The sequence below is a fragment of the Leuciscus leuciscus genome (genome assembly GCF_965113295.1).
Source record: "Leuciscus leuciscus genome assembly, chromosome: 1".
In the NCBI taxonomy this organism is placed as follows: Eukaryota; Metazoa; Chordata; class Actinopteri; order Cypriniformes; family Leuciscidae; genus Leuciscus; species Leuciscus leuciscus.
In genome coordinates, this window is record NC_138725.1 from 39436896 (window position 1) to 39462140 (window position 25245).

Here is a 25245-nt window from a genome sequence, read left to right on the forward strand (position 1 = left end):
TTTCAGCCAATACATCGACGCCTTTTATCCGTTCAGAAAAACGGACCAATGGCGCTTCGAGGTTTACGCGAAAGCCAATCAGAACGCAGCAGTGACCGTGATGGGCGTATCCTTCTTCTGGCCAGTGAGCGTCCAGAGTTGATGTTTAAACTGTCCGCGCAGGCGTGGCTAAGCGATCGGGGGGAGGGGCTTAATGGAAGTTGCATGGTTGGGTCAGAGCAGAGGAGAGTTGTGTTTTAAACAGTCCAACACTATTAGTTAACAGGAATTAAGTAGGTTAATCAGTGAAACTGATTATATTAATTTAAGGTCTAATACTCACAGATTTAAGTATTAATTTCGGATCACTGTGAAGCATTATCGCTGCAAACTGACTTCTCTAATCCTTCCTTGAAATGAAAGCGGGCGGTAAGTAAAGTTAACTACTTTATTCTCATCGAATAATAAACTTTTCAGTTGTAAATGCTTATGTTCATATTTAATCAAGAATGATGAACGTTTATCTTTCGATTACCTCATAATCAGAGCTGATGTTTTTTTGTTGTTTTTTATGCTTACAAAGTTGAGACTTACTGACCCGTTAACCTGTATATAATTGAAGTAAACTTTCATTACTTCAATATAAATATTCTTCCCATATCCATAACTGTGTTATTGAATTGTCCTTAATACATACTGAGGTAATATCTCCTAAAGATAGGTCAGTTGTCCTCTGTCCCATAAGGTAACTGGTTTATGAATAAGGAGGGAAAACTGGCTACTGGTTGTGAGCATGTCAAAACTGGCATTGGAAACTAACAAAACTAACCGTTATTAGTTATAATTTGTGTTTAATACTTGTGTTAATGTATCTTTAAGCTTTTAAATTAGTTTAAACCGTAAATAGCCTCTTCTGGTGACCGATCTTTTCGCAATGCAACATAGTATACAAAAATACCATGGTAATACCATGTTTTAATGGGCTTGTACTGTGGTAGTACCGTGATAATGTATTTGATTTGGCAATATTGCATTTACAGTCATGCCAATAAAACAATTTTGAATTTGACATTCCTTGAAGTACCTTGGTTTAACAAGTAGCCTATAGGCTATACCATGGTATGAATATAGTAATATTGGCACCACAGTGTATTTCAAAGTACCACACTTTTACCACAATGTTTGCTCAACTAATATAGGTTTTTGTTTATTTAGCCTATATTTAATGGTCAGTTTTGATGTCTAGCTGACAGAGTGACCAATATAATGCAGATATTCTTTAATTAGTACAGTTTAATGCCATACAATAAGATGTAGGCTACCTGTATGAATACTTGTATTAGAGTCCAAATAAATTAGGCCTAAAACCTTTAAGAACAGAATATGTGCACTATTATTTGACCAAACTGTTTGAACTTACAATTATGAATAATTCGGTTAGTAGTTCACCCAAAATGAAAATTATCCCATAATTTCCTCAATCTCTACGCTTATGGATGGATGCACTTTTTGGGCCTCAAAATCTCAGTTAAAGGTATAGCGGAGGATGTTTTACTTCCTGGTGGGTAGTCTAAACTATTGGTCCTCCTAATTGTCAATCATTCTGGTGAATCAATCAAACTTTTCAAAAAGTGGAGAGGGCGGGTCTTATCTAAAATTTGGAAAGATCCTCCGCTATACCTTTAATATTCACTCCCTTTATAAGCTTGAAAGAGCCAGGATATTTTTTAATATAACTCAGATTGTGTTTGTCTGAAAGAAGAATGTCATGTACACCTAGGATGGCTTGAGGGTGAGTAGCCTAAATCATGGGGTAATTTTCATTTTTAGCTGAACTGAACTAAACTAACCCTTTAATGGTCCAAACAAACCCAATTATTGATATTAATAATCTCAAAACGGCCAGTTAATCGACTAGGATAGGCCATAATAACAGTGACGAACTGTAATTTCAAGAAGTTCCTGGCCGCACACTGATTGCCTTGCAATTATATTCGAAATGTGATTCAGTGTTGTTGTTTAATTGTGATTTTCTTGATTCTCCGTTTGTAGTGCTCCACTGTCGATGTGCCAAATGTTTCTCTCTCCCTGTCCGGAAGCGTGTCCGAAAGCGTGCGTCTGCCGTCACGCTGCTGTCTCTTCCTGAGGAGCTGCTCCTGTACGTCCTCCAATGCCTCTCCGCTGAGGATCTCCTCTCCGTCAGAGCGGTTCGTCAAGATGGACGCCTTACTTACAACCTCAGAAATTCCCCGTTAACTGAAAGTGCATTTGTGATGTTGAATGTCATGTGATCCCGCAGGTTCACTCTCATCTCCGTGACATTATTGATAGTAACTCAAGCGTCTGGGCACGAGTGAGCTTCAAAGACCGCTGGCCGGCCCTCAACACCGTTTGGCTCTTTGAGAGGTATGATATACATCAACGTTTGCACCATATTTATAAAACAAGTATTTTAAAGAGTTTGGAAATTCTCTCATCGTTTACTCGTTCTTAAGTCGATCAAAACCTGTAAGACTTTGGTTCATCTTTGAAGCACAAATGAAGATGTTTTCAATGAAATCTGAGAGATTTCTGTCTCTCCATATAAAGACTGACACTTTAAAACGTCCATGAAGACATCGTAAAATAAATCCATGTGTATTAGCGGTTTAGTCCAAGTCTTCAGAAGAGGCACAATCGCTTTATATGATGAACCGATTTAATTCGCATATAAGCTTTGATCAGCGAACAACATGCATGTAGCGCTCACATATTGTAAACAAAATGACATAAAGGTGAGTAATTGATGGCAGCATTTTCATATTTGGGTGAACTAACCCTTTACAATTCATTCAGATCAGTTTGTGAACTATTTAAGGACATGTTACAGGTAGATACATTCACTGTAGAGATAATAACATTTTAATAATTTTCATGCCTGAACATATATATTTAAATTCCATGATATTTCCAGGTTTTCCTAAGCTCTGTTTTCATAGTAATGCCTAAATTGTGACATCCAAAGCATGCTAGTTCCTGTTTGATATCCATAATTCCACATTTTAAATGAATTTTCTCATCCTCGACCATATCTAGGGCTGCGGAGAAAGGGAACTTTGAAGCTGCTGTGAAACTAGGAATTGCGTATTTGTACAATGAAGGGCGTAAGTTTCTACAGTCTCTTTTTTTATTGAGTGATGTAATCGTCTGAGTGACTGATCAGAGCTGTAATGATGTGTGAATTTTCTTCAGCGTCGCTCAGCGAGGAGGGTCGTGCCGATCTGTGCGGCCGCATGGCGTCTCGATACTTCAGCCTGGCCGAGAGCCTCAGGTCCCCGCTGGCCGAGCCGTTCATCTGGCTGTTCATCCGCCCGCCCTGGTCCATGTCTGGAGGCTGCTGTAAGGCTCTGGTGTACGACCAACTCCAAGCCGAGTGTGAGACCAACCTGGTGAGCCATTCCTGGAGTTCCCAGCATTCACTTCCACTACAGTTCAACTCCTTCAGGCCCAGTACACAGTACACACTTAAATTTCTTAGATTTGTATATGTTACAGCTCTTAATGCAAGTGTTAAGCTTTCGTTCTAAGTGTTAAGTTAAACTTTCGTGTTAAGTTTATAGTCGGATATACGTTACAGAGTGAAACTAGGTATTCAATGAGACCAAATTCGGATTGGGAACTGAAAAAAGGTTTCTGAGTGTTTCGTTTTTTGGAAACACTTTACAAGGTGGTTTCATTATTTAACTACATGATTTAACCTTGAATTTGTATTAACTAACGTTAACAAATACTGTACAAATGTATTGTTCGTGGTTTAGATTAGTTCATGTTAGTTAATACATAAACTAATGTTAACAAATGAAACCTTATTGTAAATTGTTTTTGTTTTTTTTATAAATTAGCTGGTTCTTGTAAACCAAAACTCCAAGAATTATTTATCATATTTTCCATAGTTTGTTTCTCATTAATTTAGTTCACTATTAAAATCATCTGATTTTGAAATGAGAATTACACACACACATATATATATATATATATATACTTATGTTACAAAGAATTATTTCAAATAAATGTTGTTCTTTTGATCTTTTTATTCAACAAAGAATCCTGGAATTTTTTTTAATCACGTTTTCCACAAAATATGAAGCAGCTCAACTGTTTTCAACATTGATAATAATCAGAAATGTTTCTTGAGCAGCAAATCATCATATCGGAATGATTTCTGAAGGATCATGTGACACAGAAGACTGGAGTAATGATGCTGAAAATTCAGCTTTGATCACGGGAATAAATTACATTTTACAATATATTCAAAGTGAAAGTTCTTTTAATCTGTAATAAAATTTTCACAATGTAATTTTGATCAAATAAATCCAGTCTTCGTGAGCGTGAGAGACATTAAAAAACATAAAATACAAAAATACTGACCCAAAACATTTAATGGTAATAAATAAATGTAATTTAATAAATAAAATATATTTATATTTGTCAATCACGACGCAGATGCCATCTAGTTCTAAACACATCCTAATGTCTCTTTCTTTCTTTCTTCTGGTCTGTATAGGAACGGAGAGGGATGTTATATTACTGCTTGGCTAGAGTCCTCCAGCTGTTTGATGTGAGTTGGTTTTGTTCTTGAAAAGATGGCCTTCTATCTGAGATTGATTGTGTAAACAGATGTACAATACTACCAGGTTTTAAAAATGGAGTCTCATTTGTAGCATCACAGAATGGTTTATCCTCAAAAACTAGAGCGTGAAATGTTACTAATTTCCGACATCCACAGGATGTTCATTAGGGGTGGAATGGTACACAGAAGTCATGGTTCGGTTCATACCTCGGTTCAGACATCACGGTTCGGTACAATGGAGGGAAAAGCAAAACAAAAATGCAGAAGGCTTGTGCATGTCTCAGGCTGTACCACCAAAGGAAAATAAATTACTTAAACCTTGTATTTTTTAAATAAGTTTTATTAATAAAGTAAAGGCATAGAACCAAGGCGAGGCAAGTTTATTTATATAGCACATTTCATACACAATGGCAATTCAAAGTGCTTTACATAGGAGAAATTAAAATAATTAAAAGAAATAAGAATAATTAAAACAGTTTAGAAAAATAAAATACAGTACAGTACAAACAGTCGGACGAACAGCGGCACAGTACTCATTCAGTAAATGCATAGCTAAACAGATGTGTTTTGAGTCTGGATTTGAATGTGACCACTGTAGGAGCACATCTGATCAGTTTATTTGTAGTGCACTGACAATAGTTTTATATTAGTTTATTAATTAAATTAGTAAAAAGACAAAAAGACCTTGAGATATGTTTGGTAATTGTACCTGAATTAATTGAAAATTAATTTGCTACATTTCAGATTAATATATTTGTTTTCCTTAATTTTAATGAACAGTAACTTAAACACTTTGCAGTTTGAATGATGTCCTGTATAAACAAAATGACGGAGTATGTTTTTATGTTTCCACTGTTCGATCGCGCCCGTGCCTCACGCACACACAAATGTAAGTAAACACCTTGCCTCTCTCTCTCTCTCTCTCTCTCTCTCTCTCTCTCTCTCTCTCTCTCTCTCTCTCTCTCTCTCTCTCTCTCTCTCTCTCTCTCTCTCTCTCTCTCTCTCTCTCTCTCACAACATATTCCAGCATTGCAATCTTTACATCGCAGTCGGCTTCAGAGCTAAGGCGGGGCTACAGATTAGGTGTCCCTAAAGAACCTGCATATCTAACAGTAGTTCCGCATTACATTAATTAATTTGCACGCAAGGTTTATTTATTTTTATACTGTGTATTCTCCGTGTAAATTTATGCACCGAACCGAGACGCCCGTACCGTTTCGGTTCAATACGAATACCATGTACCATTCCACCCCTAATGTTCATCATTACCATGGTTAAACAGGGTGTCCGCGCGGTAGTAAAAATAATCTACCAAAATTAAGGCCCTTGAAAGGTAGTAAAAGGTAACAAACGGAATTTGACCTCAATATATGAGTTTCCATTTTTTTGCTTAATATTTGTGTCTCCATATTTTAACTTCATCTAGCATAAATTAAAAATATATACGGTGCTAACAACAGGACCTGACGGGCTCGACATTAACGCATGTCCGCTTGTCCGGGACAAGTGGATTTTTTGAAGGGACATGTAAAAGAGAATTTTACTTGCCCGACCGGACAAGTAGCCTGATTAAACGTCAATAACAAAAAAATAACTAGGGAATCACTAAAATGATAGAATGATTCTGATTGTATTATATTTATTGTAAGTTGCGATCGATAGTGGATAAGTATTACTGACGGTAACAAGGTTGCGCTGCTGAGGCTCGCGCAGCCTCTCGAGGAGAAATCCAAACAAATGTAAACTCAGTTTAAACTCAGTTAACAACATAACGTTACTGCCAGTGCCAAAATTCTAAATGTGTTTTAATATTTTTAACATATGATACAGTTTAGCAACCTCACACGACGAGTGCTGTTTTCTTGAGTACCATCACGACTGAAAATGTGACATTGCTTTTGATACAACAGTTCAATAAACAGTTCAAATTAAGTCACTTACATTTTAGACACAATATTGACTGTAGTGTTGTCACGATACTAGAATTTCTAACTTCGATACGATACCTTGAAAAATATCGATATTCGATACCATTTTCGATACCACGGAGAAAAAAACTGCCACAATATTACGTTTTTTTTTATTATTTAAAGCTAAATATAACAAGTCTAGAACATGACAATGAGGTATATTTTACATTAACAAAAATGTCCTGAAGTAGTGAACTTGTTCAAAAGCATTAATGCTGGTTAATACATTAACGTTATTTGATGAACAGATTTAAACGCAAACGTGTGTGCATTACACACGAAAACAATGCTATTAGTGCTTTTAACAATACAGATTGTGTCAAAGCACTTAACAGTATCAAATTGGAGGATAGTGTCAGTAATGTATAATAATAAGATAAAACATTACATTTTCAGTTAAAGGCATTTCATTATTGAATTCAAAGATGTCATTCAATAGCTCAGTTTAGTTTAATTAGTATCTGTGTAATCAAATTGATGATAAGATATGAAGGCAAATTGCAGAATTAAATACTAATTTTTGAATAAAGTTAAATAAGCACAAGTTAATTTACATTTGACCACAGTTAAAATATTTAACGTTACTTGTCTTGTCTTAGATTTCTCAGTCAGATTATATTAACTTTAAGAATTACGGTGAAAAAACGAGACAACACACACTCATATCAACAACAATACTAGGCCAACTTGGTTAATGTTTCAGAAATGTTAAAATGAGAAGAGTTACCAACCTTTCGAAATTATTTATATAGATCCCGGTGTCGGTCTTTCAGGTGCTTTGCTGTATTAGGGGCCGATCACACCTGACGCGTTTTTCAGGTTCGAACACGCGAGGCACACAGCTGCACTTACCATCACACAGAACGAGCAGTGCGCTGCGTTTGTTATGTTGCTAGGCAACCACTGAAACAGCTGTCCTGTCAGTCAAGTAAACGTCAAATCAGCCTTTTATTAACTTTATTTACTTTCTGTTAACATTGTGGTAGTTACGGTTCGTGAAGTCGTTAAGCTCCTGGAAACCCGCGAGAGCACCACAAGTTTATCCTCCATCATCGCACTCTCCGGGCGTTCAAGCAACTAGCTTTCATCATTAAAACGGAAGACCCGCGAGGCGCAGCAGGCGAATAAACAGCGCGCAGAACGCTCGCTGGAAACCAGTTTAAAATAGCGCCTCTCACTGCAAAAAAACGCGTCAGGTGTGATCGACCCCATTTACTTCACTTTTGCTATTTAATCAGAGCGAATGAGACGAGTGAGCGTGTGGTGTTTGTCAACGCGCCTTTGGAGAGAAGTGAAAGTGACAGCTCGGCTAGTATCGATACTTCAGGAAATTAGTATTGGTACCGTTCAGATATTTCAGTATCGATATTTATCGAAATATCGATATTTTTGACAACACTAATTGACTGTTTTTGTTCTGTTTCAGCAGCAAAAATAGTTCCAAACAAAGATCACAGCAGAACCGTAACGCATCTCACAGCAACACTTGACCGTGTTTCATTACTGAATGATTCAGCATTTTGAACGAATCGGTTGAGTCAAAGATTCAGTGTCCCATTCATAAACATGTCTCATTCTTGAATGAATCAGTTGTTTGAACAAATCGTTTGAATGAATGACTCAATGACTCGCTCATTAAGACGGTCGCCTGCCGCCTCCTACTGGCGGTTTACTTTCATGTTTAAAAGTTATCATTCTTTCCAACGTTTCTTATTTGTATATTCAAAAATATTTAAAACGATCTCATATTCATAACATTATTTAATGCAGTGACCTTTAAAGGTGCAGATATGACAATATGCAGATTTAAATATATCAGTGCTGATTGAACACAGATGAGGATATTTCTTCAGAATAAATTATATTTACAGCACACACACACACCAAAAAAAATTCCGGACAAGCAACTTTTTTACTCGGACAAGTGAATGACAGATTTACTTGTTCAAAGGACAAGCACATGAAAAGGCTTAATGTCGAGCCCTGAGTGAGTCGGAGTTGATAGCAATGACAAAATGCCAAGGTTATTATTCACCTTATTAGGGCTAAGGCAGGGCTATGGTTAGGATAACTCAAGGGCTAGGGTTAAGATAAGGACAACTGAAACTCAACTCGACACTACAAAAAAAACATAATTGACAATGACAATACTTAATGATCACAATTAAACATTAGTGTACCTGTATGATGGGTGTGACCGTGTCACACTTATACCTTATAGTAAGTAGTAAGTGATGCTTTGCATACCCCTCCCACCCCCCCACACCCAAAAAAAGGGCTGCTGCTTGATGTCGTGTTGGTAGTAAAAAATATTGTGGAGGTGGTAAAAAAGGTAGTAAATTCATCTCTATGATTCCTGCATATACCCTGTTAAAGGATTTCACTTCAAAATGAAAATTTCTTGATAATTTACTCACCCCAATGCCATCCAAGATGTTCATGTCTTTCTTTCTTCAGTGGAAAAGAAATTAAGTGTTTTGAGGAAAACATTTCAGGATTTTTCTCCACACAATTGGCTTCAACGGCAACCAGAATGTTGAAGTTCAAATCAATGGCGTTTCAGAGGGCTCTGAAGTGCTTCAAAGGGCTTCCCAGCTGAGGAATATGGTCTTATCTAGCGAACGTCATTTTCAACAAAAAAAACTCTTTTTAACCACAATTGTTGGTCTTGTGCTGGTCTCTGGTATTACGTCATCATGTTTCACCAGCAATTCTGGTTGCCGTTGAAGCCAATTGTGTGGAGAAAAATCCTGAAATGTTTTCTTCAAAAAACTTAATTTATTTTCCCCTGAAGAAAGAAAGACATGAACATCTTGGATGGCATTGGGGTGAGTAAATTATCAGGACATTTTCATTTTGAGGTGAACTAATCCTTTAAGTTGGGTGTGGGCTGCTTATTTGATGTTTTCTGTGTATGGACTTTATGATTTGTGCTTCTCAGTCAATATGTCCCAGAGAAACGCTTGTGTTAATGAGTGCAGTTCCGCTCTGGTTCTCCCGTAACCCCCTTGAGCGGCAGGTGTTAACTCAATCTGTGACTGTGTGTGTGTGTCAGGATGAGGAGAAGCGTGAGGAGGCTACGTCCATGCTGAAGGAGTCGGCTCGTTGCGGGAGCGTGCAGAGCTCGTATCTGCTGTGGGAAATGAACCGCGGCACGTCGGTAAGAGCTTCTCCAGCGCTCGTGATAACCTGTATCTCTGCAGGCTGTGTGCTGATCGTTGGTTTATTTTCTGTCCTCAGACCGCTGACCCCGGCAGGTATCTGCAGTGCATGCGCACACTCAGGGACTACGCTGCTAAAGGATGCTGGGAAGCTCAGGTGACTGGAGAAATGACGTGTAGAGAATTATAGAGGACCTTTTGTGCTTTTTTTACATGTTGGACTTTCTTTAGTGTGTAATGTTGCTGTTTGAGCATGAAAAACGTCTGCAAAGCACAAAGTCACTCCAGCGGGAGTTATTCTCTATATCAGTAACACTGTTTCTGAACTCCCTGAAACGCCTCCATTGTAGTCTTGAGATTTGTTCTGGGAACAAACACGTCACAATAGAGTGGTGCAGGTATGATGTCACTTTGTAGGTTCGCGCTGGTTCCCTCGACGAAAACCCAATATGATTTTTCCAATTGGCTTTTGGATGATCGCAAAAAAAAACTCTGTGAAAAGTTTGATACTTGTACATTTTGTCCATCAAGATAATTATCGCAGATGAAGTCAACTTTTATGAATTTTGTAGCCTAAATGCAGTCGCCAGAAGTAAAAAGCTAAAGGTAGACCATAAACGAACTACACCACGGTCCCACGACTTGAACGTCACCATGATCACTAAGCTTCCTCCAACAGTTTTTATCTTAAAAACATTTTCCCAGAACGTTTGAGTTAGAGTTTGTAAGAGCACAATTATGAGCATAATGATGCTGTGAAAGCGGACCGAGTTTACCTGTTCAGCGTGATGATGTTTAATCTCCTCGACAGCCTCTGTAGTCCCATTTACCTACTTGTTAGCAACAGCCTATTTCAAGACACATAACTGCTTAAAAAAATCATGAGTGGGGGGTAATACTGATGTACTTTATGCCGTAGAATAAAACGTGAAACTGTCTTGAGCTTGTTCACCATAGACCTTATTTAAGCCATTTAACCAAAACCCTATTGGCTTCGGGACGATGGAACCAGAAGTGCTAAAATGTAACTCCACGTTTTGGCCTATAAAGTGATGTCATACCTGCACCACTCTATATTCTATATATATTTAAATAATTCCCGCCTAAGGCATACGCAAAATGAAGGATTGAGGTATAGTAGTGCAAATGCTGTTTTGTTGAGGTATTATTATTATTTATCTTTTTGCTTTTGTTTGAAAACAAACAGAGTTACTGAATATATTTTTATAAAAAATATTTAAAAATATATATTTTGTCCGTTTACTTTTTTCCTTGGATGGCTCAGCCTTCAGTTTATTTTCATTTTTTTACCTTTGTTGTTCGAAAATGATGACTGTGATGGGGTGTTTGAAGTCATGACCAATCATCTGTCTCCATTATTCCTCCATTCTCACAATGTCAGTGCTCTGAGCGTGCTCATAATGGAAGTGCACACCCTGGGAAAGATGCGTCATATTTCCTGTTATCTCATCTGGAGGTTTTCTCTGCCATTGTTGACATTGACTTGTAATAATCAGCAGCTGTGCCAGATTGAAAGCCACTCTGATGTGTGTAAATGGGTTTGGATGGGGGGCTCTTCAAATGAAGAGTAATGCTTTTTTTGGGGGGGGGTGAAAATCTGTTCATTTGTGATGCCATATTAAACACACACACACACACACACACAGGGTTTCATGTTTATCTAACTTGTCTGTTCTGATCTCCCAGCTGGCGTTTGCGAAGTCATGTGGCACCGCTAACCCTCTGGGTCTGGAGCCACGGGCCTGCGCTGAACTCGTGGCCCAGTTCTTCCACTCCGGGCCGTCACCCCTGCAATACCCGCTAAGTCTGCAGGGACAGGACATTACCACTAAGAGGTACGTCATCAACGGTTTGGACAAACGCCCGTCTCAAAATATTCCTACAGGGTTCACAGTATACAATCATGGAAAACCTGGAATATCAGGGGATTTTAAAGTTGTTGTTTCTTGGCTTGAAAGTCTGCATATATATATATATATATACATATACATATACATATATATATATATATATATATATATATATATATATATATATAATATTTTTTTATTTTGTTTAATCACTGATTGAGTAAATCCTGTATCCTCTGCTTTTCAGCTTCATGTTTTACACTCATCACCATATTTTTTTGCAGGTATATTCTGGTGGACTGGCTGGTGGAGGTGACCACCATGAAAGACTTCTCCAGTCAAGTGCTGCATGTGACCATCGGATGCGTGGACCGCTATCTGAGCCTGTGTTCAGTGCCCAAGGCCCAGCTGCAGCTCCTGGGCATCGCTTGCATGGTGATCTGCACTCGGTGAGCAACGAGACACTCTGCTGATCGTGTTCTTGAACTGAACGATTAATCGTTAAAAGATTGCAATGTTAAAGGGTTAGTTCACCCAAAAATGAAAATTCTGTCAGTAATTACTCGCCCTCATGTTGTTCCAACCCCGTAAGACCTTCGTTCATCTTCGGAACACAAATTAAGATATTTTTGATGAAATCTGAGAGCTGTCTCACTCCTCCACAGGCTTATGGACACTATAACTTGCTGGCCCAGAAAATGTATTAAAGAGATCGTTAATATAGTCCAAGTGACTCCAGTGGCTCAATCTTAAGTTTATAAAGCGACGAGAATACTTTTTGTGCGCAAAAACAAACAAAAATAACGACTTTATTCCACTTTTCATTTCCTTCTCTCTGGGCCTCGAGTCTTTTCACGTAGTGTTTTAACGCAGTGCGTCTGTGTTGCACGTCACCACGTATCTCACACATGACTAGCATCGGCCAATAGTGAGCCTACGTTGTGACGTGCAACACAGACGCGCTGCGCTATTACACTACGTGAAAAGACTCGAGGCCCAGAGAGACGGAAATGAATAGTGGAATAAAGTCGTTATTTTTGTTTGTTTTTGCGCACAAGAATTTTAATTTTTGGGTGAACTAACCCTTTAATTCAACCACCCAATGCAATATTTTTCCTAAATGACAACGATTCGACTATGTCTATTAAACCTTTGAGTACGTTCACAATGAGCGTATTTGCCATTGAAATATTCATTCAAGAGATTCGTTAAATGTATTCATCCTGTAAATGAAACAAGAAGTCTTTATGAATGATACTAGCTGTGTTCGAAATCGCCCTCTATTCACTATTCCCTACATTACTCCACTAATATAGTCCACTTGAAGGAGTGAGTGAATTCGGACACTGAGTGCGCCGGAAGGGCTGCCGCTTTTGCATAGTTTGTGATTGCTGATTTAATAATCATTTGAAACTTATCAAAGTGACAGCTCTAGTAGTAATGAGAAGATTTATCTTGAACTCTGTCATAAAAACTATAAACTTTACTAAACAATTTAAAGGACAAGTTCAGTATTTTACACTTAAAGCCCTGTTTTCAGATCGTTTCTGATGAAATACAATGGTTAAGATTGAAATTTGGACACATGCTGCTGGCCCGAGAATTTTCGGTTTCTGTGGTAGCACCCCCCCCCCCCCCCCCCCCCCCCCCCCCAATGGCTGCATAGGTGCACTGGAACAATCCTTCCTAAAACGCATTAAACTTTCGTTTACAAAGACGTGAAACTCACCGAGTGGTCAGGGGTGTTCACTGATATGCTCACACAAAAATCGCTGCAAAAGATGCTTTCAAACAGGTGTTTTACCATTCGTTGTAAAACTGTGGACCTATTTTTCCGAACGCCTCACACCCGTAAATGGACAAAAACTACTATAAGACCTGTTGGAAAGCATCTTTTGCAGCGATTTTTGTGTGAGCATATCAGTGCAGCAGCATGTGTCCAAATTTCAATCTTAACCGTTCTATTTCATCAGAAACGATCTGAAAACAGGGCTTTAAGTGTAAAATACCAAACTTTTCCTTTAATAATCAATTATATAGGATATTACGCTGTAGCCACATTGAACCAGCGGTTTGAAAAATAGATGGCGGGATGATTCGGCTGTGAGCGCCATCTTCTGGCCCCATGACTATCACAGTACATTATGCGTATTCTCTAGCAATTGAGTGTACATCAGTTGTACAGTCATTGGAGTGCATTGTGGGATTGAATGAGTGCACTCGATAACGCCCACTATGGTTTGGGATTTTAGGCAATTTTTGACACAGCCATTGAATCATTCATTCAAGAGATTTGTTCCAAAACATTGTTTCATCCAGTTATAAAATGAGTTAAGTCTCTGAATGAGTCATTGAATTACTCATTCAAGAAATTTGTCCAAAAACATTGATTCATCAAGTAATAAAATGGGTAAAGGCTAAGTGAATCTTTGAATTATTCATTCAACAGATTTGTTCCAAAAAATGTATTCATCAAGTAATTAAATGAGTAGTCTTTGAGTGAGTCATTGAATCATTCATTAAAACCGATTTCTCATCAAAAGAAACAATCTAATTAAATCTTTTCTTTTCTTTTATGGACTGCAGCAACTGACATTTTGTCAGAACATCTTGTAAATTGCATGTTATTTTGTCTGGTTGTCTATTTCTAATCATGGGAGAATCATCATCTCTATTTGAAACAAAAATATTTGATTCTTAGTTTCTCCAGAATCATGCAGCCCTATCTATTCTAGACTGAACACGTTTTTTTTAATCTTCTGACTCAGATACATCAGTAAAGAGATCCTGACCATCCGTGAGGCGGTGTGGCTCACTGACAACACCTATCAGTATGAAGACCTGGTGCGCATGATGGGGGAGGTCATCTCCGTGCTGGACGGGAAGATACGGGTCAGTTACTGAAGGACATGCTCTTGTTTGCTTTCACTCCAGCACACAAAAACCTCATTATAGACTAGCAGCTCAGATTAATGTGTCTGAGGTTTAGAGCTCGACGCCAAAGCTGAGTGAGCAACCAGTCTAGATGGCATTTTAAGACCTCGTCTCTCAATGCAAAGGTTATTCCAGAAGGCATTGTAATGCTCTTAGTAAGAAAAAATAATAATATTTGAGCAGAATGTTGACCTTAAATGCATTTCATTGAACATTGACCAGCAATCTAATTAAAAATGCATTATTTTTTTTAAATCAGTATTTAAATTAATTGCATTAAGCCAGTATTTATAATAATTATTTTGGTCTATATGTGTAGAGTATTTTGCCCAGATCTGAAATATTTAAGTAAAATTCCATAGACAATCTTATTTGTATATTGATCGTTTGTTTGTGGATATACAGATATTTTACAATCAATATCATAGAAAATTTCAAGTTATTATCATATTAACTCAATATTTTATTTGATACTTTTGAGTGCCATACAGCTTTCTTCGAAGCATGTTAGCATAAAACTAATTAATTGAGTCGATAAAGATAGAGATTGACTGATATTAAATTTTTATATGCAAAGCCAATGCTTTTAAGTTATATTAATATTGCTTGAATAATAAAAAAGTATTTATTAAATTTTTTTAAATGTATGCAAGCAAAACTCAAATATGAGTTTTTAATTATAATTAAAAATATGAAGTTGCTTTACGTTTGAAGTAGGGATGTCAACGATTAATCGACGATCGATTAATTGTCGATAATACATTTAATCGATACAACTTATCGATCATCGATTAAGCAGGTCTTCATGCGCGTGCGCGCTGCTCAACCACGAAACATGTAAAGCGAGCGCGCCGGAGTTATGTTTGGGACCATTTTACATCTTCATCATGACTATAAGTTTGCGTGTGCATTCGCAGCCTTTTGTTTTGTGCAAATGTAAGTTCTAATAGCCTACTGTTTATTTTCTGTAGGCCTATCTATATCTGATTTATCTCATATTGGATGCATTTGGTTAAGAATTAACTCTGTAGTAAAGCGTCAGCTTCAGCGCGCGCAGCTCAAACGGCAATGCACGACTAATAATGACTATTGGGACTGTAATATTACATAACATTATAAAGAGAACAATATTGTAATAAAACATTGTGAATTATTTGGGTTTAGTTGCCGTGTCGCGTTACTCCAGGAAGACCGCGTCCACAACATGAGTAGTTCTGAATGAATGGCACGTAACTTAGTTCAAGTTCACTTGTGCATGAATTTGCGTCATTTTGTGGAGATATAATTTGTAATATTATGTTTATTTTGAATATATCTGATTATTCTCATATAGGATGCGTTTCTTTTAGATAAATAACGTGCTAGCAAAGTGCTCCAGTTTAACGGTAGCAGATTCATTCAGCGCGTGCGGTTGTTCCAGGAAGAGCGCGTCCACAACAGTCACACATTCTAAGCGCATATGAGGCGGCGTTGCTGACACGTTGTATTAGTAGTTATATTTGATTATTAAATAATTAATTTAATTATCAATCACATCGAAACATTTTACAATCCTACTAGCCCTTTATTTATATTTAAAACCATTCTAATTGATTTGGTGAGGAACATAGCGTTTTGAGCAGCATTTGCAGACCCTGTCATGCTGTCATAGCCACTGAAGTAGACGCATATTGCAGTATTAAGGCTAACGATTAATCGATTAATTGATCGTTAATTTAAACGACGATCGATCATGGGAATTTGTGAAAATTGACATCCCTAGTTTGAAGAATGGGGCTTCCTGTTGAATGCGCAGTAGTTTAATGACAAAGGCGTACCAGATGATGAAAGACGGCATTTTATTAGTAAAACTGATATTTCAGAGTCAAACAATTATCATCTGTATCTAATAAAAGATAGTATCACGGATGTTCAAAGCGAGTGTTCAGGGTCCCTTTTTGACGTTCATGTTATTTATTTGCTCTCAGCGCTCAATACTAGGGAGTTTTATTTTACTGTTTTTCTTTTTTTTTCAGTGAAAATTTTGGCAGTGCAAGTAAGAAAAAAGAGGGCCAGTAGTTCAAATTTATTTAGTACAAAATATTCACTGGGCCTGCCACAAAAAAATTATGAATGAATAAAATGGTTATGTTTTTGTGGGTTTTGACCCATGTAACCTTCTATTCTATTAAATAAGGTTAAGACACCCAAATTTGAGAGATTAGTGAAATTTCACAATTCATTTCTCAAATTATCTTTTATTTTCCTCAAAAGAAATAATGGCATACAGGTTTAAAACGACATTAGGGAGAGCAAATGACAGAATTACATTTTTTGGGTGAACTGTCCCTTTAATACCCATTTAAAACCCATTAATCTCATGCCATTATTTACACAAGTGTAATTGCAGTGTAAATGCATTCATGCCACTTTTGAGCTGTGATAAACAGTCTGTAAATAAATCTACACACCAATTCAGATGCAGCTTCTGGATTTTTTTTTATAGTTATTATATTATTATTTCTAAATATACTTTTTGTAATGTGGTTTTGATGCTCTTCTAATTTAACAACAATAATGACTTGAAACTATCTTTTGGGGTCATTTCTTAGCAATATTTAAAATGTGATCAATTAGTTAACACATCATACATTTTTAATCGCTTGACAGCTCTAGTATAAAAATAACTGACTGCGTTTACAAGGATACTCTCCATAATTGTGTGTGCATTGGTCCGTTCAAGCAGCTCTTCTCGTGGAGCCCTGGCTCTTGTGCTCAGTAATTGATTTCTGTGTTAATGTTGTGTTTCAGACCGCCACAGTGCTGGATTATGGGGAAGTGCTGCTGTCTCTAGTCCCTGCGGAGCGACGCAGTTCTCACCTCTTCAAATACATCTGTGAACTCTCTCTGCTCTGCTCGCCTCTCACCATTCCCGGGCCGGCCCGACTCGCCAGCGCCATCCTGCTGCTCACCAGAGCACTGCACAACTACGGTACTACTGCCATCCCACCAGAAATATCATGTTACATTTACTGTAAAACACTGGCAACTGTAGTTTCTCTGTAAAAAATACTGTGGCAGTGTTTCCAGTTTTATAGGGCTGAGTTAAAAATAAGGATTTCTTGATTTTAATCGATTCTCGTTTCGATGAACGGATATTGTTTCTTAATCGATCTTTGAGTCTGTGCAGTTTTCAGTTTGCAAAACTTCACTAAACATATTTTTCCTTGAGAAAAATGTACGTGCTATACCTGATACATTTACAAATCAATTGAAATTGAATTGCAAACTTGTGTATTGAAATGGAGTTGAATCAATAATTGTGTCAATGCCCAGCCCTACAGTGCCAGTGATACAGTGATGTCATTTTAAAATACCCAGTACATGAAGTATCAAAATATGCCTTTTTACTTTAAAATGTACCAATAAGCATCACAATAAAACAGGTGGAAGCCACTAGAAAACCACATGATCAATCAGGGTTCATCATAATTGACTTATTCCATAAAACATGGTCAATACTGGTAAATATAGATAGGGCACATGGTCAAATACACACAAGCACAAAACACCTCCAGGGTAACACACAACACTAAAATACTGCAAGAAACATGAACTAAACAACAGAACATGTTACACAAAACAATTGAACACTTTTACACAATTATTTGACTTGTAACAAAAAAAGAGGAAACAATTAATTATACAAAATATAATCATATGTGATGTCACACAGGGACTTTTTACGGGTTTTCATCATACATTAAATGGCTATTTTTACTGGCAAAACTAGGAATGTACGATATATCGGCCACCATATCGGTATCGGCCGATATGTTCATTTTTAGTGTTATCGTTATCGGCCTAATAAGAAAATTTGGCCGATATAATAAGGCCGATATAATAAAGCCGATACATTTTTTGTTTTATTGTTTTTATTTATTTATTGTTTTTACATTTTAAATAGCTTGAAATATGATTGGAATCTCTTAAAAAAAGGAAAATACAGTAAAAGTGGAGAGCAAGTCTGTCATATCGGTTACCGGCTTTCAAAATAAAGAGTTATCGGAACCATACATTTGACAGTATTCTACAGTAAAACTGCATATAATGTGGTTAAACCATTGACCGTTTTTTCACTGTATAGCTTAGTTAACCAATTACCAAGTTTTAGTCATTTTTACAGAAAAATACTGCACCAACTGAAGAACAGCTGCAACCAAAAATCAAATGTTCATCTCATTTGGGAAGATTCTAGAGGAATAAACTTGAGCTTTAGGAAACTTTTCAGCCAATCTCAAGGCCTCCGTCAGACATTTAACTGATGAAGCTCAAGTTTATTCCTCAAGAGTGAGTGTTGCACCTTTTCTGTAAAAATTACAGTGTAGAACTGGGCTGAACCATTCCACGAACTTGTACAAGCCTTACTGAAGTTTTCCCGGTCCGTTTCTCCACAGTTCCTGTATGGCCCATCCAGCTGGAGGAAAACACGGGCTTCTCCAAGCAGGATCTGGTCTCCTGTGCTTTATCGCTCTACGTCAAGTGGTGAGTGTCCACGTCAGTTATCCGCACAGTGGTCTACGTGCATTTCATCTAATGAAGTTTAGTGGTTGTTCTGACCCCGAGAGAAGTGGTGTTTCCATGGAGCCGGTGATGTGCAGTCAGACGGGCGTTGTGTTAACACGTTATCTGTGCTTGTCACTCTTGCCCTTTATGAGGCGCATCTCCTCTGGGTTTGAGGAGTTTAGCTGGTGTTAGCATGTTGCTAAGCTAAAAATATTCTCTAATTGGCAAACAAAGACATTGGGTGAAATAGTGCATTTTGTAAATGCAAAGCTATTTTCTATCAGTACTTTTCAGCTCCTAATGGGATATATTTCTTTTGACATTTCCTATTTCCTTCTAGCGTCTTCAATGAATGTTTTTATTGAGCTTGTCGCAATGCATTCTGGGTTTGCCTTCTAAATCAAGCACATATTAAAGGGCTTTGACTTTTCCTAAATAAGGTGTAACTTTCCTGCCTACAGGTTGGAATAGACTTTGATGCCTTAAAACGCGTACTAGATTTTGGACTAAATCCCTTGTCTCATCTTGTGGGCCTTTCGCATTTTCTCTGAGAAAACTGAAGCTTTGCTGCTCGAGAATCTCGTGCGTCACTTGTTTTCCGGCGATGACTTTTATACACCTCTGTCATTCTCATCAGATAGCACAGGATGAGACGAGTTACAGCGTTTTTCTTAGCAACTGCAATTTCTTTGAAGAATTTGGGATTATATTGTGGGCCCGACATTTATTTAGGTTTTTGTTTTACAAAAATAATTGCTTGTCACATAAAATGTGAATATTTAATTAGAATCATAATTACAATATTTGTTTATTCATGATTGTTTTTATATTAACGATTATTTGTAATCAGTTTATTTTTAATATTATCTGTTATCTTTATTAACTTAGTTACAAAATGTTTTGTTTCCATATAAAATGGTATTGTTTTGCATAATAATATTTATTTATTAGTTGCATGTTGTTGCATTGTTTATAATAGTTATAATAATTCTTATCTATTAATTTAGTTATTTTCTAATATATGAATGTCTTAAATGAATGTAGAATGTATGTATTTATTATTCATTATTGCATATATATATATATATATATATATATATATATATATATATATATATATATATATATATATATATTAGTAGTTAATATATATATATATATTAGTAGTTAATACAACAAAATGTTATAACGGTTATATTATTTTTTTATCTTTATGATTAGGCTAATCAAATTATTTTGTTGTTGTTGTTGTGTAATTATTATTATTATTAATTGTTATGAGTTGTAATATGATTGTTTTGTTATTAGTTTTTATATTATTGTAATATTTACCACTATTTATTCTATAATTCATTAGTAAAATATAGTATTTTATATTTAGTTATTATTCTTTCTAATAATGATATACAATTTAATACAACAAGATTTAATTACTAGTTGTTATATATATATATATATATATATATATATATATATATATATATATATTTTATATTCATCATTAATCTACTATAATGATATTATTGTTTATAAAGTAAATGCCATGATTTTGACTTCATGGTGTCTTTAGAGCCAGACCGCTTTGATATCTGTGATTTATATTGTGGTTGTCAAACTCACCAGTCTCTTTCACTGCATTCACAGTTTCGGTCAAGATGTGCCCAAAGATTACAGACACGTGTCTCTGACGGGGGTCAAGCAGAGGTTCGAGGATGATGCGTACCAGCAGATAAGCAGAGACGTGGTGAGTGTCTCAGAGTCTGCTCTCGTTGGGTTGATCATGTGAAGTGTGTCCTCTGAAGGATGTGTGTGTGTGTGTGTGTGTGTGTGTGTGTGTGTGTGTGTGTGTGTGTGTGTGTGTGTGTGTGTGTGTGTGTCAGGTGTTGAGCTTTAAAGAGCTGTGTCAGGTGCTGGAGGTGCCAGAGGTGGAGCCGCAGGTGGAGGAGTCCAGCGCTAGCAGTCAGATCACAGAGATGCACACCTTCCTGTCCTCGCCCACCAGCAACAGCAAGAGGTGTGTGTGTGAACCAAACACTACACAGGATAGAGAGGGTGGATGTATCGCCTAATATCAGTGTTTTAACCCTGAAGTTTGACTAATAAAAAAACTCTTATTGCGAAGCCCTCTTGTGAGTGCAAATATCTAGGAATCACATGATTAGGACATGGACACCAAGACCCATACTTGTCAAATGTCATTCACTTCTGTTTCTAGGGGGCGATATATCTCTAGATAATCCTGTTAAATCAACTATGATAAAGAAAATTGACATTTTACACCAATACAATTGTACACACCACATCTACACAACTCATTGTTCTATATTTTATCTGTTATACTATTACACTCAAAAATATAAGGACAGATCCTATAAACAGGACAAGTGTGTGATATATATATATATATATTAGGGTGTAACGATACACGTATTCATATCGAACCGTTCGGTACGAGGCTTTCGGTTCGGTTTTCGGTACGCATTACGTACCGAATGGTTCGTTGGACCATTTTTTCTGCCGACCAAAATTTCGTTATTTCAAATGAAGGCGTGTCGCGGGTGGCAAGCGCGCTCATAGAGGCTGGTGCAACATCGTGCCATGAATGAACTGGCCGGTGTCCACAGATCAGCAACATTCACCGTGGAATGGATTTGCTGTAGTAACACTAACTGCAAGGTATGGAAGTTTGTCAGGAATAGTGGGCTATAATGCTTTCAAGTAACATTACGTCGGTTTTATTTTGACATTATGAATACAATTGCTGCCCTCAAATGTTAATCTGAACTAAAATAAACCTTTGTTTATAACTAGCCTACTACTACAATATTACATTTCATTTTGTCCAAGGAGCTGTTTTGTTTTATATGCTCATAAGAAGAGTCAAGTATAGCTCCATTATTGCTCAGTAAAAAAAGCAACAAAAAGTAATAATAAAAAAAAATCATACTTTATGATGTTAGTTTCATCAAATAAAATAATAATAAGAAAAAAAATTAATTCAAGGAAATTTCTCTGGCATTTATTTATTTTTGCTGTAGCCTATGGAAAACGTACCGAACCGAACCGTGACAGGTGTATCGAACCGAACCGTGAATTTTGTGAACCGTTACACCCCTAATATATATATATATATATAATGTGTGTGTGTGTTTCAATGATCAGTATCGGGCTATATTTCTGATATTGACGATATTTTTAACCGTAATTAGTATATTGTATTCATATTTTATTATAAAAATATACTGATCATTGAATATATCTGATATTGAGAGATAATGTTTTTTTAATTAATTAGTATTTTCTTCTAACAGTATTTTTACCATTTATGGCTGATTTTATTTTAGCGTGAATGTCGTTAATAAATAAAACAGAAAAGGTCAGCTGTGATACGTTACTATTCATATAAACATTTTGACACCTGCAAATAGGTACAAATTGTTATCAATGCATCTGTAATCCTGTTATGTTTCTCACTTCTCTGTATCTTGAAGAGCATGTTTTGTTAGATGTGTGTGTTGAACAGACTCTTTAAATGTGTTGTTGTTGTCGTGTTGAGCAGGAGGCGGGAGGACAGCATGCAGGCGCACAGGGGCAGTTTCCTGGCCACTCCCACAGCCGAGCTGTCCAGCCAGGAGGAGATGCTGCTGGGAGACATGCTGGACTGGAGCCTCGACACCTCCTGCTCGGGGTACGAAGGAGACCGCGAGAGCGAGGGCGAGAAGGGAGGAGAAGGTGAGATGCCTCATATATCAACTACATCATATTCTGAATCATCTTACACTAAAACATTAAGACAAAACCAGTTGTCATTGATGCGTGACGAGTCACATTAGTGTCACAACGTCGTTGTGTTATATATCAGCTAGCATGATCATTATTTACATTGTGATTCAATCATGTAGCAGACACTTTTATCTGTGTGTGTGTGTGTATTCAATTACTTTTAAAGAACTACTTTACCCAGAGGTGACCCTGATGTCATTCCAATCCTGTATTTCTTTAACTCCATAGAAACATGCCCCCCCCCCCCCCCCCCCAACTGAAAATATTGTTACAAATTTCATTGATTACAATAATACTTAAAATAAATTACAAAAATAATAAATTATCACATTAAAAAAATCTGTCTTTTTTTATTTAATTATTGAAACAAGTTCATATTTAATGCAGTTGTTAAATTGTTAATTTAATAATATTTAATTAGTATCTCATTAATTGGAAAAATATTTCAGTTGAATCAAATTTAAATTATTCATAAAATCTATTTTACATATTTCAATTTAAATTATAAATTTAAATTATTTCAGATTAACTTAAGAAAACAAACAAAAAAATTGTTTTAATGCGACTGCATTTGAGAGTTCTGTTCCTCACATAAAGCTTCAGCTGATGTGAACTGACTTGAAGCACACAGGTTTTGACATTTATGGTGTTGTTTTGTTGCTCAACTGTATTAAATCACTGCTCACTCTCGTTGTATTGAAAACAGGAGCTCAGACTTTCTGCCTACAATCTCATTTTGTGCATCATGGAAGAAAAAATATAATACAATATATTAAAATGTCAATTTTCATGGTTATTCCTTTTAAATTGCATTATGTTTGCATTTAAGTCCCGTTCATTAAAGTTGGTCTCTCTTTCGTCCCCAGTCTCAGTGATGGAGGTACAGATGGAGCTGCCGGTGGAGATCGCTGAGGGACATTGTTGCGCTCTCTCCACCGACGACGACGACAGCCTCTGTGAGGAACCCAACGAGGAAGAGGAGACCAGCAGTCGAAGCAGACCCTGGATACGCCACATATCCCCTTCCTCTTCATCGAGCACCTTTTGCACAGACCGCCGCAGCTCGGGCTACTCCTCCATCCAAAGCGTTCCAAGTCCGTCCGTCTCCTCGTCTCTGGTCTCTCCTCAGAATCTCTCCGGTTTCCGTCTCCTGCTGCCGCCCGTGCCGAGGACCCGCCGGCAGGTGAAGAGGAAGAACACTGCGGCTCACAGCGGAGGAGAAGCGGAGCGCGACGAGGGCGACGCCAACCTGGGCTTCCTCAGCCTGTGATCGACAGGAAGCTGCTGTCCCTTAACGCATCACTTCCTGGCCGCCCGCCAGGAGCACTTTCATTCACGGGTGCTTTTTATCTCAGAGGGACTCGGGCGTGAGTTTGCGTCCATTTCTGAGCTTTTTTTAAGTAAGAACAAAGGTCATGGTTTTTTCTTCCCATAATGCATTTCACTTCAGCTCCTGACTGTTGACAAGCAACGTGATGAATGCCGATGAGTGTGTTGAAATCACTGGAACTGTCTCTGTTTTTGAAGTCTCGTGTACGTTGTGTTGCGTCTCCGTAAGTATTTAAAACCGGACTGTTTACAGAAACTGACTATTGTAGTTTATCAAATGTGCAAATATGTTTTTTTTTACGAAGTTACATGCAGCTACGGAGGAAAGCGACTCGATCCATGAAGTTTCATGCCGATTAATGCACTGTCCGAACTGAACTGGTTTGTTTACGCGGATGTTTCTCGCCACGTATCTCGATTATTTATCTCCAACTCCGGTGTTTTTTGTATTCGCGCATTGCTTTGCGTTCGTCAAATCTTCTGCCAAAGTTCCTACGTTAACGATTTTCGTACTGTTTTCTGTCTGCTTGTGATACCACTGATGTTTTGACCTGTGAAACCTGCAAACGTACAGTACATCTGTATGAACTCCATGTGCTTTTTTTTTACGACAGATCCGATGAATGTGATCGTTTGACATGCTTTTTCGTAATGACCTCGAGAGACACCGAGCACTTTTTTTATGACCGATGCTGGAAAGCGAAATGTTGCTTCGTAACGAACGAGTCTCCATGTTTTATCTTTGATATGCTTGAACAATCAACCATACATATATATTTGTGAGTGTTCATCTGATTGAGGTTATGACACTAAAAGCATTAAGTTATTATTTTTGTGCAGGTCTTGTTGGTACTGTATGTCGAACATCACTAAGGATTGCGACTGTAAATAATGATTCCTTGTTTATAACTGTAAATAAATAAATGTATGAAGCTGTGAAAGGTCATGTGAACTTGAAAACAGACATGTGTTTGTTATATTCTGAAAACCACAATAAAACAATGCAGTAGTCACATTTGCATGTCTACAGTGTTTCTTTTCCATACAGATGGGAACTTGTGGTT

At 37.2% G+C, this 25245-nt stretch overlaps 1 protein-coding gene across 1 annotated transcript; it reads left to right on the top strand.

Moving 5' to 3' along the window:
- The first annotated feature begins 186 nt into the window (after positions 1–186).
- On the top strand, positions 187–25196 carry ccnf (cyclin F). The gene is made up of 17 exons (XM_082180822.1): positions 187–408; positions 2032–2186; positions 2279–2385; positions 3055–3122; positions 3211–3407; positions 4523–4576; positions 9614–9718; positions 9799–9876; positions 11427–11575; positions 11875–12039; positions 14359–14482; positions 17315–17495; positions 18961–19048; positions 20714–20813; positions 20950–21083; positions 22629–22801; positions 23719–25196. The coding sequence occupies exons 1-17, from the start codon at positions 396–398 to the stop codon at positions 24120–24122; spliced, it is 2295 nt and encodes a 764-aa protein (XP_082036948.1). The 5' UTR covers positions 187–395; the 3' UTR covers positions 24123–25196.
- Positions 25197–25245: the final 49 nt, after the last annotated feature.

What these genes read in the sequence shown, in the direction of transcription:
- ccnf (XM_082180822.1), top strand. An exon ending in ATCTCCTCTCCGTCAGAGCG is followed by an intron (nt 2,187 to 2,278) that starts GTTCGTCAAGAT and finishes GTGATCCCGCAG; the next exon opens with GTTCACTCTCATCTCCGTGA. An exon ending in CCCACCAGCAACAGCAAGAG is followed by an intron (nt 21,084 to 22,628) that starts GTGTGTGTGTGA and finishes CGTGTTGAGCAG; the next exon opens with GAGGCGGGAGGACAGCATGC.